Below are 14,941 nucleotides of genomic sequence, written 5' to 3'. Positions count from 1 at the left end.
AATGAGTAAATTGTTTTGTTTTTCAAGTTGTTCTTGGAACATATTATGCAAAGATTACTCAGAGTACCTAAGCTTTTCTTCACCTAGTTACAGGTCATTTATTCATCACATCACCATAAAAATTTCTCCTCCTCCTCATCTTATGCTGTTACCACTCCAAGAGTTACAGACACAGCCAACACAAGCCTTCCCAGCACACGGCCTTTGACTCAGCTAGGTATACTACATCCTTGTCACTGCCTTTTGTTGGTGACACCCATTTGAAATTCCTCCTTTTGTAAGAAGGGTGTCACCTAGAAGGAAAGTGCTTCCATGCTGCCTCAGATGCATTTTCAAGGGCAGCCTGTGCTAGAGTATACCTCCACATGCACCAGCTCCCACCAGCTAACTCAGATATCTGGCACTACTCATCTCCTTTAATGTCATATTCCTATCCCTCTGTTTTAAAGATTTTGATACTAATTTCTTAAGGAAAAATAACAGTTATGTAAACACTAAGAAATCTGTGCCTTATAGTACACTCACCAGGCACTTTCTTGTATCATTTGCCTTCCTTAACCAGGGCTGACCACTCATCTCTAGGGGACACTCAGTGACCCCATTTCCTGCCTGATCAGAAAAATCAAATCCCACTGCTGCAGTGAGTGAGTAAAGGGATTTCAGTCTGCCTCTAAGGCAAGGCACACTTCTGGAAGTTTGTCACTTACTTCTTCTCCAAGAAGCTTCCATTCCAGCAGGCTGCTGAAGACAGTATCTGAACAACATTACTGTTTGCAGGAGGAAGACAAAAGAAAACAGAGATACAGTTTATGAATAGAGGTCCCAGCAAATCTCTTCAGCTCTTCCCTTCCTTCTATGGGAAACAATGTCAGGGTCATCCCTTCTGAGGCACAGAGGGCAAGAAGCTTATTCATGATCATGTAATGCCCCTCTTTGAAAGGAATGTTAGCAGTGCCTCTTTTCCACCTATGCTGGCCTTCTCAAGGCGGGCACACTGGGGAAAGAACTTTAATCAGTCTGCTCACAAGTTCTCACTGCTTTTCATGAACTCTAAGCACACAGTGAAAGGCAACTTTAAAATCCATTTCCCACCCACCATTTGCAATGTTGAGGTAGCTTCAGGTTCCTCTGGTTTTGCTCAGAAGCTCTCACCTGGCAGCCTTGTGACTGGTAACTGTCCTCCCCTTGGAAACGATCAAGAACCACACTTGAAAATGTTGCTAAATTTCAAGTCAAAGCATGGCACGGAAGCCAACAAAATTACTTAAAAAGAACTTTCAACAAAAGGCTTGTCCGGTGCCACAATACCTACTTGACAGAATTAGAACTGTTCTTTTCTAAAAGCTTTTGCCTCCAGACATCTATAGTTTCATCATTTATTAAACAGGTGTAACGTGTTTCATTTATGGTCCGGAAATCATCAGCAGGCAAGGAATTCTGTGAGAAGATACAGATTTCAGCAAAGACAATGCTTGTAAAACAATTCCTCCCTATCCATAATGTCTGTTTTAGTATATAACTGATAGCTTCCTTAGTGTGGTCTCTGAAAATGTTTGGTTAGGAAGTTGTGGCATTACTAAGAAGTCCAAAAGGGAAGGCACAAAATGGTATGGGAAAAAACATCAAAAAATACATTTTAAAAAGAGGAAAATAAAAAAAATCAAAAAATCATTCCCTAACGTACCAAAGCCCTCTTAAATACTACCCTATATAAATACAGGCTTAGTACATTTATTCTAGATCTATTGCCATGCCACAAAAGTGTACGTCAAACACTTCTTGAAGGAAAAAAGTGGACAGAGGCAGAAAAACCAATTCGGCATTGAGCCCTCTATCCCACACAACTTGACAAAATTCCAGTGTATGTGGTTCATGGCCCTACATACTAATCACCCAGACCCCAGTGCCACAGATGGAAATCCTTACTTCCAATCAGCAAAGATTGGACTCCCATTCCAGCTGATCAAACTGAAATCAGGGTCACTCCAATGGCTTTGATGCACCTCTAAAGGAAGGAAACTTTCAGTCCCTCCTCCCTGTAACAACTGCCACAGCTGGTAGGGTTTGTAAGGCAGAATGGACTCCAAAGCAACACTTCAATTTCAAAAGATTCTAGCAAAAACAAAAGATGCCTTGTGAAGACTGGGACAGAGGAGCAGACTTGCAAAGGTATTTCATTTGTTTTACCTCATATTCGGAGCAAAGCACAAATGTTTGGTCTCCTCCAGAGAAGATGTGTTTAACAATGTGGTATTTACAGGCATCTGTTGAAGAAAAACACAGTTGTGTTACAGGCTGATGAATGCAAGTCCCTACTGCACTTCCTCACCCACATTTGCACTGCCTGTACAACTACAGGAGCACGTGGGTCCTTTGAAGGCCAGGTTGAAATCAGCTGAACTCAAGCACCATAGCACTTTCTTGAGAAGTATACAGGGTCTGGCAGGAGGGAAAAATTGTCATTTTTAAACTGCAGTAGGGGGCTTTAGAAAGACAACAAAGTCTTCAGAACTCACTATTAGTACAATGTCACAAAGTCTCAGGATTCCCAAATGCTGGGCTCTGCCATATAAAGAGAAAGGGAGATCATAGACATTAACAGAGCAAGCAAAAGATCACCCAGTAATTTCCATAGTCTGTTTGGGGATTCTTTTGCTATTTCCAGAAATTTCACAGAACAATGATAAGATGTCTTTAGACAGCCATAGGTGAAATGAAATTATTTAAGTTCAAACTGCGTATAGTACATACCAGGTTTCCCTGAGAGTTGCCCATTATGAGCTGCCCAGTGACCCTTGACAGGAGAGGGACACTTGACATTGCGAGTGTGCCCCGTTCCCAGTTGGCCTCTTGTTCCACAGCCAAATGCATAGATCATTCCTGAAGAAGGCACAAAGGCTAAAGTATGATGTCTGTAAGAGATGGGTCCAAATTTAGGCCTTGTTTAATAATAAAAAGCCACACAAAAAGAAAAAACAAACAACAACAAACCAAATCATCAAAACAAAGACAGCTTAAAACTTATTCTCAGTTCCCCTAGGCCAGAAGCTGGTGCCAAGCAGTATTTTTAAAGGAGCACCAATGCTCAGTTTTTGCTATCTGATGGCACCAGTTTATAGGATGGAGCTCTTTAGCTGAAAGGGGCAAGGAGTAGTTTATGCCAGCACTGGGTTGGTATCAGGGTCACAGTATTAGCTTAGTTCTTTGCTAAGCCTGTATATATCAAAAGGCAACAACATAGCAGGCTGGAAAGCTGTGACCAAAGGGGCTGCTACTCTGAAGTCTTACTGAATTATTAAGCTGAAAAGATATCTTTTACAGGTTATAGCATAGAGTGCAACCCCAATTAAAAACCAATCTTCTTTAGAGGGCCTTAAAATTCTCATGGAAAGTAAAATTTAATTTCACTTCATTAAGTTTTGACACAGAGAATGCAGAAGCAAGACTATTCCCTCTATCTACATGACTCAGTATCAGCATTAATCTCCACCAGAGAAAATTTCTGACTGTCTACAGGACTCACCTGCCACAAGCAATCTGAGATACTTCACTGCCCATTAGCTCAAGAACTCTTCGGGGGTTCACTTCATCATTCATGGAGTCATGTCCCAGTTGCCCGCAGGAACCTGCACCGAACGTGAACACCCCTCCACTCTGTTAGCAAATCAAACAGCACAGTCTCCATTTAGGGACCCATAACCCAACAGCATCTCCCTGACTCCAGTTTCAGTACAAGCCTAAGCTTAGGCAGAGATTGCTGGGGATTTCCAAAGGATTTAGAAAAGAAACTTGGGTTCTGCTAATGCATGTTCCAAACAAGCAGCCTTGCCACCCATCGGAAACTAACAGAATTATCTTTAGGTATGCCTGCATTAGACAAGCTTCCCTCCACTGTCACCAGGTAAGTCTGAAATCCCAGCAGGGTTTAAACATGGCTGAGTAGCCAATACTTTACACACAATCTTTGTCAAAAACAGCGAACTTTTCCTTTGAACATGAGCTTCTACAGAACTAATCTTCTACAACAGTGTTTTTCCCACAGGAATCCCAAAGTCAGCTATTTGATTCATTTCACAGTGGAAAACACTGAGGCACCAAATCAGGAAGCAACACCTACAAAGTGGCACAGGCAAGGCAAGAACTGAGCAGTTATCTTCCAAATCCTACCTCCCTCCTGTGTCCACTAAACTATAATCACTTGGAAGTAGCAGGTTTGAAACTGAAAACCTCTTGTATATACTGTGAGTGACTATTAATGTTTCATTCAAACACTTATTCGTTTTGGCTTCCAGTTTACCCTGAAGCATAGCATCACTCTATTTTCCAACAAAACACTATTTTCATCCCTTTGGATGTGCATGTTAACTTTTTTTTTCCTCAAAGCTAATTTCTTTAAGTGACTCATCTGAGTTTTGCTAATCATTGCTGTGGATTATTAACATCTTCATCTTCAAAACCAGCAAAGAATCAATGTTGGCAATAAATCTCAAAATAAATAATTAGGCTATACTTTCCATTTAGTTTCTTTTACTGAGGTCAGAAGGAATATAGTAAGTCAACCTGTTCTCTTCTACCATTACCCAGGCAAAAAACCATCAGGCAGGCAAGACAGTAGCCAGGGTTCCCAGGTTAGCACCTTTACCTTGGTTAGGACTGCTGTGTGTTCCTCTCCACAGCTGATGTAAACAACCTTCTGAGACCGCAACAGCTTCACGTGGCAAGGGGATTCCCGGTCTGCATTGAAGACAAAGAAAATAAGCTGTTTCCTAAACACAAATCTACACATCTGAAAAAACCACTGGAAGTCTGACTTTCAGACTGTGGTCTACGAGCACAAGGGAAACTGTAACAACCACAGTGAAAAAACCCATGTCCTTGAGTACTTCACTGCCACTCTTCCTCTTCAATTCTTAAAAAAACTTGACTGACTCAAACAAAATTGTCCAGAGCAAGAACACAAATGTTGGGAATCTTCTACAAACTCAACATGCACAGCTTTTTGGAGATATAATGAGTGCAGCCTAGCTGCACCCACCTTCAGCTTCATGCTCCATTTCAGACTCCTCAGTGATGACTGCAAACATTTGTTTCCAAAACCTTACTTAGACCTTTTCCATACAAACAACCCTGACATGTGGAAGACACCTGTGCAATACACATGACAAGCTGAATCCCAATGTGTATTTAAATACCTAGCTTTCCTTCTGTTGTCATCCTCTAAGCAGAAGATCCTCCTACTTGCACACGCTAATCACTGCCAACCATTAAGGGATGCTTTTCTCTTTCACTCTGACATTTCTGATCATTAGAAGTGTGTCTCCCGGGGAAGAACACAGTAAGCAAGATTTTACTGATGCAAAAATAAAAGCTAAGCATTTCAAGGAGCAATAGTCACCCCAAAACAGTTAGGTATTAAGGAGCAGCTGTTTATTTCATACCAACAAAAAGCCAGGTTCCTACCTATAGAAGTTGTCCACTTTTTAAGATTCATACCTAAGGAGTTGTAAGGTGCTTTTTTTCTGGGTAGTGAAAGGAAAATGGTCAGACTTTCATGGATTTAGAATTGAGAGCAGTTTTTTTCATTTACTTTGTTCTGTGTTTTAGCACTCTGATCTTTCGACAGCATAATTGCTGAAGTAACAAGTGCTGCAGAATCCCCACGTTTGCAGACTTCACTGTTCACATTCACCAAGTATAATTCACACCGTGTTACCATGATTCACTTACCATAAATATCATGTATTTACTACACTGCCATGCACTAGGGGTAAGCAGAGTATGATCCCTGGCCAGCACTGCCCCATGAACAGATGCCTATTCTGTCCATTTAAGATTAGCCCCATGCCAAAGCAAGCCTCTCACACGTAAACTGCAGCTTTGTTGAAATTAGAAGCATTTATCTGCCAAGCTACATGGAAAGAACATTGCTGGTCTAATAGTAGATCAGCTCTAGTTTACATACAGTACAAGAGAACAAACCTGTAGCATTTTGAGAGATCACAAGATACCTTACAAGTTTTACAAGTGTTTTATACCTCTAAAAGCGTGAAGCAAGACAAAATTAGACTCCTTTGCTAAACTACAGGCTGTTTTTTGAGTAATTGCTTTAAACATGTCTCAGTAAGATGGGTTGTCGAAATGCATTGTTCCATTACAGGTACACAAAATGTGAGGTAACCCTTTTCCCTTGTACCACACAGTGTTTACATGCTACTGCATTATGCAACATAACATTTAAAAATATGCACATCTCCTGTACTCACTCACGCAAAGTAAGTTATCTGTGCATGCCAGGTACCCCATCTACACTCAGTAACACTCAAGTATTTTAAAGCTATTCAGCAATTACACAGAAAATTATATAGAAGTTGATTTGAAGCTTCAAAGAAAACCCTCCATTCATTTATTTTATTGGAAAAAGTTAAGTCTGGCAGTAATGTCATATCTGCTCTTCAGGCTCATTTATAAATGTAACTTCAAGTCTGCTGGTGGCTGGGCTCCAGTGAACATGGGCACTTGAAAACACTACCATTGTAGGATGCGTCTGGCAAATTATGCAACAAATAAACTAGACAGCATTGTAAAATGCGATATTCTGTTTTGCCATAATTTTGCAGCATACAGATGCTCACCAGTCAAAAACATGTTGGCAAACAGCGGGATGGGTTCAGCCTGCTGTTCTTCAAGGAAAGCCTTTGCTCTCCACCAACTTCAAACAAAATACAGACAAAGCATTTTTGAGAGAAGGGAGAAAGAATACGAGCCCTTCTTTTGATGATTGCATGTTGACACACACTTGAAACACCTTTCTTTTTGATTTTCCTTCACTTCCCCACAAGGGAAAAAACCCCATGTTTCTGTTCCTACTAAAGTATGAAAAGCCTGTTGAGACAGAGACTGTTTCTCTGCAGTCTCATCCCAAGAGTTGTTGCTGAGCATTACATATCCATTCAGTAAAAATACACTGTCAATGCAAAAAGAGACACTAGGCCAAAGTAGTCTATCCTTTCTTTTCACCTAGGAGCATAATTTTCATACCTTGTTCGTCACTTAGTCCCAGCTGTCCTGAGCTGTTTTTCCCCCAGCCAAACACAGCTCCTGAGAGAGAAAGGGCAAAGCTGTGGGCTCCGCCTGCAGCAACCTGAGCCAAAGGAATCCCATCAAGAGACTTGACACGTTGTGGACTGGCCTGGGAGGGACATTCTTTGCCCAAACCCAGCTGACCATAGTTGTTCTGCCCCCATGTAAAGAACTGGCCATCTGAAACAAGGAAAGAAATAGAACAGTAGAAGTCAGTCAACAGAAAAGCAAGTTTGTCAAAATGAACAAGAAACAGTGCTGGAAGCTTTGCTCCCACCCAAGCCTCATGATTAAAAAAAAATAAATGAAATCAAGCAGGATATTCTTTGCTAAAATAAAAGCACAGCCTGAAGCCACCAAGAAAATAAACAGACAAGCAACTAAGTGCAAAACACAACATACAATTGCTGTAACTTAAACGGTGCAACAAAGAACAGTCCACATATTGCACACAGAAGAGTAATAGCCAAGGATAATTTCCATACCAAGAAATTAATTACACACACTTTTCTACATCAAGATGGAAAGATTTTAAGTGTTCCTGCCATCATTCCTCAGTGAGACAGTGGGTGGTCTGTGTGTAATGTTTTCCTTCTTGACAGTATTGGCAAAGCTCTCCCTCCATATTCATGGTACCTGACCTATTTTATAGTATCCCATTGGCCTCAAAGCAGTCAGAGTATGGGATGTCCTTGATTTATTATGCAGAAACATGCAGTCTTGGACACTGTGCAAAATAGCAGCACAAATTTTAGTAATTAATAGTGAATGTTACAGTACCTGCTGCCAGAGCCAGGCAATGCCAATTCCCACAGGAAACCTGCAATATCGTCTGTTGGTTCAATTTCTTTATCAACCTGAAGATGACAAAACTATTTTAGAATAAATGTCCACAAAAACAGTATCACCTTAGATAAAAATTGTGATTTCCACACAGATATTTGTTTTACATATACACACAACCTACAGTTTTGAGACTAAGGAACACAGACTTGAAGGTGATACAGATCCATACATAACAGAAGCAAATCTGTGGAGACCTTCAGACACTTGACTACTAACTCAGCTCCATTTCCTGCTATAACACTGAATCCAACCATCTGGAAATGGTGAAAATAGCTGGTTCTTGGTGTCTCTCTCCCTATTCTTTTTCAGGCAGTGACATTTGTCATGCTGTCAGAGGCCTAGCAGTTCCTATGAATTATAGCACCAAAACCTCTTCAGTTCTTTGTACAGAGAATAAGCATGTCAAAGGTTCAAGTTATTTCACAAAAATGTTATTTTTAAAATGGCACTATCACACTGACATGTGAGCCTGTCTCTCTCTAGTTATATTGGAACCACATGCAAGTTAAGGACTGTCTTCCCATAGAACGCTTCAGTTCAATCATTAATCTTTTGTAATTCAAACTCTTCCTTTAAATACTGTTTCAACAATGCCAGCCATCCCAGAGAGATGTCCCAAACTTTTGCTCTGCACTGCATCTGCAGTGGCAGACCAAATGACAGACTACATTTGCTGTTAACATAGCATGATAAAACACCATGAAACAAAAAGGGACCAGTTACCTTAACTATGTTGGTAACCTGAGACCTATCGCCTGTGAACTGCTTTGGATGAAGGAATCTTGCTGGCTGCCACTGGCCTCTCTCCCTACCACCATCTTTATACACCCCTGCACTTAAGCCTGTTAGTTCTCTGACACAGGTAAGAGACATTAAATAAGTAAATTAATAAAACTGGGCACTATCCCAAAGTTTCTGAGCAACATTCACTACTCAGAATTCCAGTAGGATGGTGTAGTAGCTTTGCAGCTAAGAGGTAATACTGCAAAAGAGTTTCAGAGCTGAAGTGCCATTTCATTCAGCCATATATTTTTTTACCTTGTTCTTGAAATGTCTCTCCTATGGTCACAGGAATTGGAACAGAGATGGGTCTCACACACAGTGTTTCTAGTTTTGAATCCTCGCTTTGCACAAATCAGGGGCATTTTTCATTGAGGAATTCAGCTATGCTTGAATCCATGCCTCAACCATCCATGTGCAGAAGGTCTGTTCTGCCCAAATCTCCTGAGGACTCTTCTGAGTCCTGAGGGGCTCAGGGAACACTAGCACAGTACGGAAAAGGAGATGGAATCACCCTTATAACCCCATACGAGAAGTGCATTGTAACTTCCCCACTGAGAGAGTGACCCTCCCACCAACATCAGACTGAAAGGTGAGCAACCTTTGATGTACCACCTCCAAGGAGCTTACTTAAGGAAACCAGAACCTGTTAAACATTTACCTTGGTACTGTCACTACATCTTCTATAGTGGTGAGGCCCAGCTGTCCATCGCTGCCAGCACCCCAGGAGAAGAGCTGGCCCTGGTCGCTGAGTGCCACACTGTGAGACTCCCCACAGGCCACGTGCACAATGTGCTGCCCAGCCAGTGCTCCAATTTGCTCTGAGGGAAACAAAAAAATCTCTGTGGTCACAGGATTCATCTCTCAGACATCTCAGAGTGACACACAGACATCAGGTCTGCACAAATCTGTACGCAGACCCATTCAGATGAGTGCATTTATGCCCAATTTATTTTGAAAATACTTTCTACAGGAGAAAAAGCACCAAATTTACTGAAAACATGTCACTGCTGAGCTCTTCTGAAAGCCTAGGCAGGCAAGGTACATGACCCTAAGCACAACGACAGACTACATAGTCAGTCTTAGACACAGGGAAACTATCTATGAAGTTATTTAAGAACAAACAGACTTCAGAGATTTGAGGTTTTCTCACTTGGCTTTGATTCAGGAATCAGCAAGACTAAGACATCAGCAGACCCTCTCAAACATATTTGACTTTCCACAGCTCTCATGTCCAATGAAGATGAGTCATCCACAAAGCTGGAGGCCATCCCACAACCCATACACCACACCTTGCTTTACTGCTTGATGTGTATGTGTTATAACATCCCATATGCTGGTCTTGGAACAGATTTGAACCTGTCAACCTATTACTACCACTGTCAAACACCTTTAAAAAGAGTCCCATAAAAAGGAAGCAAAGCAAGAATGAGGTATAAAAGATAAAAAAAAATCATCATCACTCAGTCCTCTGGAAGATACCCACAACTGACTTCTCTTCATTACTTCACATTAGGCAACTGAGGCAGGTTTTACAACTACTCTTACAACATCTATAATCAGATCTTCGTCATTACACAGAGTTTTTACAAATGGAAATATTACACAACTGATGGAAAACTCTCTGCATGCTAGACAGAAACAAAGTTGCTTTTCATTATTCTTCCCTAAATAAATAGAAATATTCCAGCTGGATGAGGAAAGATTTCATCATGTAAGCTACAAGGCAGTGATGAGTTTTACTGAAGTCCCACTTACCTGCGACATGAGAGGAAAGGATAGTTACAGACCATTCTGTGAAAATGATATCCCACACCAAGGGCATCCAGAAATCATTAACACACTTAGCACCAAAACCAGCACACCAATCAATCTACACGTCCTAAATGAATATAGGAGGAAGGCACCCTTAGAGGGGCTTGCCTTCTAAGTCTGGGAGTCAGAAAACGAGCAGGAGAAAAATCTTTAATGGGTGTTATTTAAATATGTATTCTAGCAGAGGAAAATGCCACCTCAACATGTGCTTCATTTAGCTCAAAATAATTAATGGCAATGGAGGTACAGTTTACAAGTAATAAGCACATAAACAACTAGGAGGGCTCGAGGACTCCCTGCTATCCAAACCCCCTTTTAGCCCTACCATCTAATAACAGCTCTTGTCCTGCAGCTCTTTCCAGCAGGACTAATTTCACGGAGTCCCACTGCCAATCCCATGCAAAGACACAGCCAGGTTTGGGGGACAGTAACTCAATTTAAACACACACAGACTACACAGCTGGGTCCTTAGCGGTCCAACTATGGCACTGATTGGCAGCCTGGTTTATGTTTGTTTGCATATATTGATTAGGGAGCCTATTTTTATCTGTGAGCTCTAAACAATCAGCAGTTGTAAGGGCTGGACAAGGTCAATAACAAACAGCAGAAAAGCTTTGTCAACAGCACACGTGGCTATGGTCTCTTCCTCTCAGTCATCCAGCAAGGCAAACAATACCTGCTGCAATGTGCCCAATACCCCATCTAAGTTTAGAGAGGTGTGTTTCTGTACTAGGACCCAAAGGCCCAAAACTAAAGCTGCTGGTGGAGAGCATTACACCACTAAAAGGGAGAAGGATGAAGCCATCCACTTCTTCAAGGAAAACCCTTTGACTCATGAACCCACATTTCACTATAATCTTACTGACAGGGTACACTGAGACAGGGCTGTTATCCAGGGCACTTGAGGCTCTTAAAAGTGGTCATAAACTCACCAGCCTGCCCTTCTTCCAAAGCTGGTCCCTGCACACCGGACAACACTCCAGAAGGCATCACAGGTCTGACAAAACAGCAAATGTGGACAATATAGAATGCTGGGGCATCTGTAACAGAGACTGTTTTGCTGCCTGCAGGCATGAAGGAGCTAATTTCTTCCCTGGGAAAGCAGTATTTTCCACAATAGATATACATGTCTTATTTGCAGTGAAAGAACTACCACGAGCTGAACCTGAAACACTGGAGTCACTTGAGAAGGCGACAGAATATTCCAGTGACCAAAGATCAGCTTCAGGAGTTGGAGAAGGCAGGACTCTGACCACAGCAGTACTGCAAACAGAGAAAATGCCTGAGGTACGAGGCTGCAGCAAGGACTTCCACACAATGGGATACTGAGAGGACATCCAACAGGCTTAGAAATCCAGACTTGTTTCAGTCCCCACTGGCTCACCTCAAGTTTAATTTGGCAACATAAATGTGACCGTGCTCTATGTGCCATCCCATGGGACTAATAAATATCAACTTGTTTTGAAAGGCTGTCCTGTGTCACTGAAAGCGTTCAGTGACTGCACTGCTCATCCATGAAAACAAGTACAGTCTCACCTAGACTCACTGGGTAACCACAGAAAAAAACATGCCTATCTTGGAGCTGAAGATCTTTGACTTTAGAGACGTGCATACATGGCCCATCCCACCACAGTACATTCCTAAGACCCTGTCAATAGCAGCTTGCTTGTAAATGCCAAACAGTATAATTTTAAACACCCACACACATTTCTTCCCAGAGATGTAAAAAAGCCAGCCTACCCCAGGGGACACAGGCTTCCCAGGCAGTCCAACAAGAGGCTTGCCAAGTCACCTTCTCTCAGCTAACATTAGTTAGTAGCATTATCAAATACATCTGACAATTACTACTTTGTTGACCTCCCTCCCCTTCCTCTCGTCAAAATATGAGATGTTTTAGTGGTTTGTATACATTTGTTTTCATTTCCAAAGCATCAGAACACCATTATTCATTCCTTAGAAAAGATGGATCACTGCACTGAGATGAATGGTGCAAATGGTGACGTTTATTCTTAGTATTATGTCTGCAGTAACTGATGAACAAAACCAGTCAAGTGGAGCTTAGTAGGCACAATTATACACAAAAATAAGCAGAACAAAATCCTGAATGCAACAGTGAAGGGCTGAAGTGAGGCCTTAAGATTCTCAAGGAATGCAGTATATAGATTTTTAATACAGTTGTATAGTTTCTAACACTTTAAAAGAGCAGTTAGCAGTTACTATACCCCTTCTTTCTCACACTTTGTGCCAAATCCTCAAAATTCTTCAAATTTTGTTTAATATTCTTTTCAAGGAGAAAGATTTTAGCAAGTACATCTTGTCTAGGACATGTACCTAGAAGGACATAATCAGGTATCAACCTAGAAGGCCCCTTCCAAAGAAGGCATATCATGCTGAAGATGATGATAGTGAAGAAGAAAGGAGTCTTGAGACCTTTGACTCAACTCCAGGGAGGCATGCCAAGGGGCAGACCTGAGGGAGGTTCTGAGGATGGACAATTTTCGGATTGGATGTATTCATTAGATACAATAACTAATTAGTGATATAAAATTCTAGGAGTCTTATGCTCTATCATGCCCTTATGTATTTGGTGTACCTTAAAGTGCTTTAATTAAAGACCTCCTCTATATTTTATCTATACTAATATTGTCTCGAAAGTTCCTTATTTCCTTTTTCAGCATCAAAACAAGTTATGTAATACAGTGTTTCAATACTTCATAAACCTGTGAAAATACAAACAAAACCCCACAAGTTCCAAGAAGCACACACTGACAAGAATCTTTTCTTTCTGAAGCTATCAGCTGTCTCAAAACAGCATCAATGCTCATAAGTAACTTATCAGTTCTTCACATCCAGTGGAGTTCCAACTTTCATTTCTCTCTTCTGTCCACTTTAACCCATAGACTCACAAATAGACATATTAAGGTTTGGGGTTTTTTGGACATATTAAAGTTTGATATTTTTTGGTCTTAACCTTGTCAGATCGTTTCATCAAATACCCACTGGAGCAAAGAATGAGGTAAAATGCCTCCAAGAGAGCCCTGAATGGTGACGGGACTGCTTCCCAGCACTGCTCTAGTGTTTTCTGTTTGCAAGGACGCTCCAGTAAAAGTTGAGGATCAGTGGTATATGTTTCTATAACTCAACTTTCTGACAATAGGTGCATTTAGCTTGAACATTTGAAAATGGCAGTATATCTGGGCCAAGAATTAAAGCTCCTGAGAAGCCCACCTTCAGTCCACTGCTTCACTGTTTATAAAACAAGGCCTATGCTTTGCCCCTCCAGCGTCGAAAAGCTATACAAGATTTTCAGTGCCTGCAACTACTAGAAGCACCAAAGCACTAATTACAATTCACAGGCAATGAATGATTAATTAGCTGTCCTACTAGTAATTTTATCAGAGAGTTGGTACACCCTTTCTATGTATAGCTTCCAGCTGTTCACAAGACAGTCTTTTGCTAGAGGATGTGGCAAAATCCTTCAGTCGTGTGTACTGGGATGTGCATGAACAGCATTGGATGGCTTCTATTGCCTGAGAAACTACCAGCCCTGAGGTTACACCTTCAGAGGCAAAATCTGGATTTCTTTGTGAGAAGAAGTTGTGCCTTGGAAGAGTTCCAAGTGATTTCAGTCTGCAAGGACACTTGGCCAAAACTTCTCATTGCCTTCCCAGCTTGACAATAAGAAACTCAAAAGGTTTTGCTCATCTTGGTTGTTGCTGTTTGCAAGGAAAATGCTCACGGATTCTCCAAAATAGGCATCTTACTAGCTTGCCCAGATAAGAGATGGTGGTAGAAACACAGGGAAGGGAAGGTAAGAAATTCCTCTGGGTTAAATGCTAACAAACCATCAAGTCTGAGGATAGATGAGCCAATTGCTTTGCATTGCCATGCTTGTTAACACAGTTCACCTCCATGCTGAGGATGAGCGAGCATTGTGCAATTGAGATGTAAAAATCAGAACTGTGAGATACAATGTTTTAATGCACAAGGCAGATGAATATTTAATCAGACACCAACAGTGAGGTAAATTTCACCCATATGATCTTTCTGTTCTTCAAGTACTGAAAAGCCTTAATTCTCATAGGAAAAGAGCCAAGATCTCTCCTTTTGGAGATGAATTACACCAACACATTAAACCATCTAACAAGGTGACACTAACAGCATTAGCACTTATGGAAGCCTGATTCAACAGCCAAAAACTCCATGAAAATCTGCTACTACCTTCAACGAGCACCACAAGGAAATGAGAAAAATACTATGGCCCAAACTTATCAGTCATCAGCATTTCATTAAGCTACTGTACAAAAAGCATGTAAACAACGCTGGATGTAGCAAAGGCCATGACAAGATTTTTATACATTAAGTAGTAAACTCCAGCTGACTGCTGATTCCCCAGTCTTCAACAGCACATCCTGGAGAT

General features: G+C 41.2%; 1 protein-coding gene across 4 annotated transcripts in view; it reads right to left on the bottom strand.

The window, feature by feature from the left end:
• HERC3 (HECT and RLD domain containing E3 ubiquitin protein ligase 3) overlaps positions 1-14,941 on the bottom strand; it is a 48,441-nt gene that overhangs the window by 19,866 nt on the left and 13,634 nt on the right. For all 4 annotated transcript variants that reach the window (XM_071555831.1, XM_071555832.1, XM_071555829.1 and 1 more), the window contains exons 3-11: positions 9,368-9,527; positions 7,861-7,937; positions 7,039-7,260; positions 4,643-4,734; positions 3,524-3,654; positions 2,752-2,912; positions 2,188-2,264; positions 1,313-1,437; positions 708-767 (exon numbers count right to left, since the gene is read on the bottom strand). In XM_071555831.1, the coding sequence (XP_071411932.1) occupies positions 708-767; positions 1,313-1,437; positions 2,188-2,264; positions 2,752-2,912; positions 3,524-3,654; positions 4,643-4,734; positions 7,039-7,260; positions 7,861-7,937; positions 9,368-9,527 (1,105 nt within the window). The remainder of the gene's footprint in view (positions 1-707; positions 768-1,312; positions 1,438-2,187; positions 2,265-2,751; positions 2,913-3,523; positions 3,655-4,642; positions 4,735-7,038; positions 7,261-7,860; positions 7,938-9,367; positions 9,528-14,941) is intronic.

The sequence above is a fragment of the Pithys albifrons genome, chromosome 5 (genome assembly GCF_047495875.1).
Source record: "Pithys albifrons albifrons isolate INPA30051 chromosome 5, PitAlb_v1, whole genome shotgun sequence".
Lineage (NCBI taxonomy): Eukaryota > Metazoa > Chordata > Aves > Passeriformes > Thamnophilidae > Pithys > Pithys albifrons.
This window is presented reverse-complemented; position numbering and strand designations above follow the sequence as displayed.